The sequence below is a fragment of the Triticum aestivum genome, chromosome 4D (genome assembly GCF_018294505.1).
Source record: "Triticum aestivum cultivar Chinese Spring chromosome 4D, IWGSC CS RefSeq v2.1, whole genome shotgun sequence".
Taxonomy (NCBI): domain Eukaryota; kingdom Viridiplantae; phylum Streptophyta; class Magnoliopsida; order Poales; family Poaceae; genus Triticum; species Triticum aestivum.
In genome coordinates this window covers 478817358-478818562 of record NC_057805.1, presented here as the reverse complement: position 1 = coordinate 478818562, position 1205 = coordinate 478817358, and the positions used below count along the sequence as shown (strand labels likewise).

Here is a 1205-nt window from a genome sequence, read left to right as displayed (position 1 = left end):
CCGGCCGGCCGTGCACAATCTTTTATTCACACAGCTGCTGGCGATGACAACAGCAATTCTGCCTGCCAATCTCAGTCCCTGTCACTGTCCCCCAGCTCTCCAAATATATTAGCCCCCGGCCACCCCTCACACACGCACTTCGTCAAACCTTCGCTTAATCCCCACAGATCCTCATTCACATCGATTGATCATCGCAGCTAGCTAGGTTGCGGCAACATGGAGAGCGGCAGCACGGCGGCGTCGAGCGACGAGGCCGTGAGATCGCCCGGCGGGACGACGGCGGTGGCGGCCGCCCGGCCGTACTACGAGTGCGTGTTCTGCAAGCGCGGGTTCACCACGGCGCAGGCGCTGGGCGGGCACATGAACATCCACCGCCGGGACCGCGCCAAGCCCGCCCGCCTCACGACGTCAGCTTCCCGGAGCACAGAGTGCAACTTGGCGTACCCCCCAGCGCCGCCGGCCACGTCCCTGATGAGCAGCGGCGACTTCGCCATGTTGTACTACGGCCGGCACACCGGAGCCGGAGTGGACGCCGAGGCCGTGAGCCCTGGTAGCCCGATCCCGAGGGAGCTGAGCCTGTTCGGCGCGGACGACGACAGTCACGACGACCGTGACGACTGCTTGCAACTGGGCCTCCGGTGCCATGGAAGCAGCAGCGGCGACGGGTTCGAGCGGCGGCCGGACGGCGAGCTGCCGGAGAGGAAGCTGGACTTGGAGCTCAGGCTCGGGCCCGGGCCTCGTCCGAGGCACTGATCACTCGCACGGTACCCTGGTGCAACTCAGACACAGGAACGCACTCATCTATATACATGCATGGGCTTCCTAGCTAGTATTACTTCAGTTCTTTTGTTGCTTGATATCATTATTGCTATTCTCATCTTCTGCTGCTTGTTTATATGACTAAATGTATTTATATTTCGCCATAACAACAAGAGCAGATGCTTTGATGTATTGAATGTACATGGAGAGCTATATATGCTTGGCTCTTGTTTTGATTCGCATAATTCGGAGAACATATATAGGAAGAACAAAAGTGTAGGATTGCAATGTTATGTGATGTCTTCTTGAATCATGATCCAATAGCACGTGAACTGGCACTAAACAGCCTATGATATCACATAATAGGATAAATGCAGTGACAAAGAAATTTGCCTAGCTAATAGTACTGCAAATGAACTCTATGTGAACAAACACATGGACCTGAT

The 1205-nt window shown here is 55.5% G+C and overlaps 1 protein-coding gene across 1 annotated transcript; it reads left to right on the top strand.

Moving 5' to 3' along the window:
- The first annotated feature begins 216 nt into the window (after positions 1 to 216).
- LOC123100418 (zinc finger protein STAMENLESS 1-like) lies at positions 217 to 753 on the top strand. The gene has a single exon (XM_044522355.1). It carries the CDS (start codon positions 217 to 219, stop codon positions 751 to 753), a length of 537 nt encoding a protein of 178 aa, XP_044378290.1.
- Positions 754 to 1205: the final 452 nt, after the last annotated feature.

What these genes read in the sequence shown, in the direction of transcription:
- LOC123100418 (XM_044522355.1), top strand. Translation starts at nt 217, where the DNA reads ATGGAGAGCGGCAGCACGGCGGCGTCGAGCGACGAGGCCGTGAGATCG.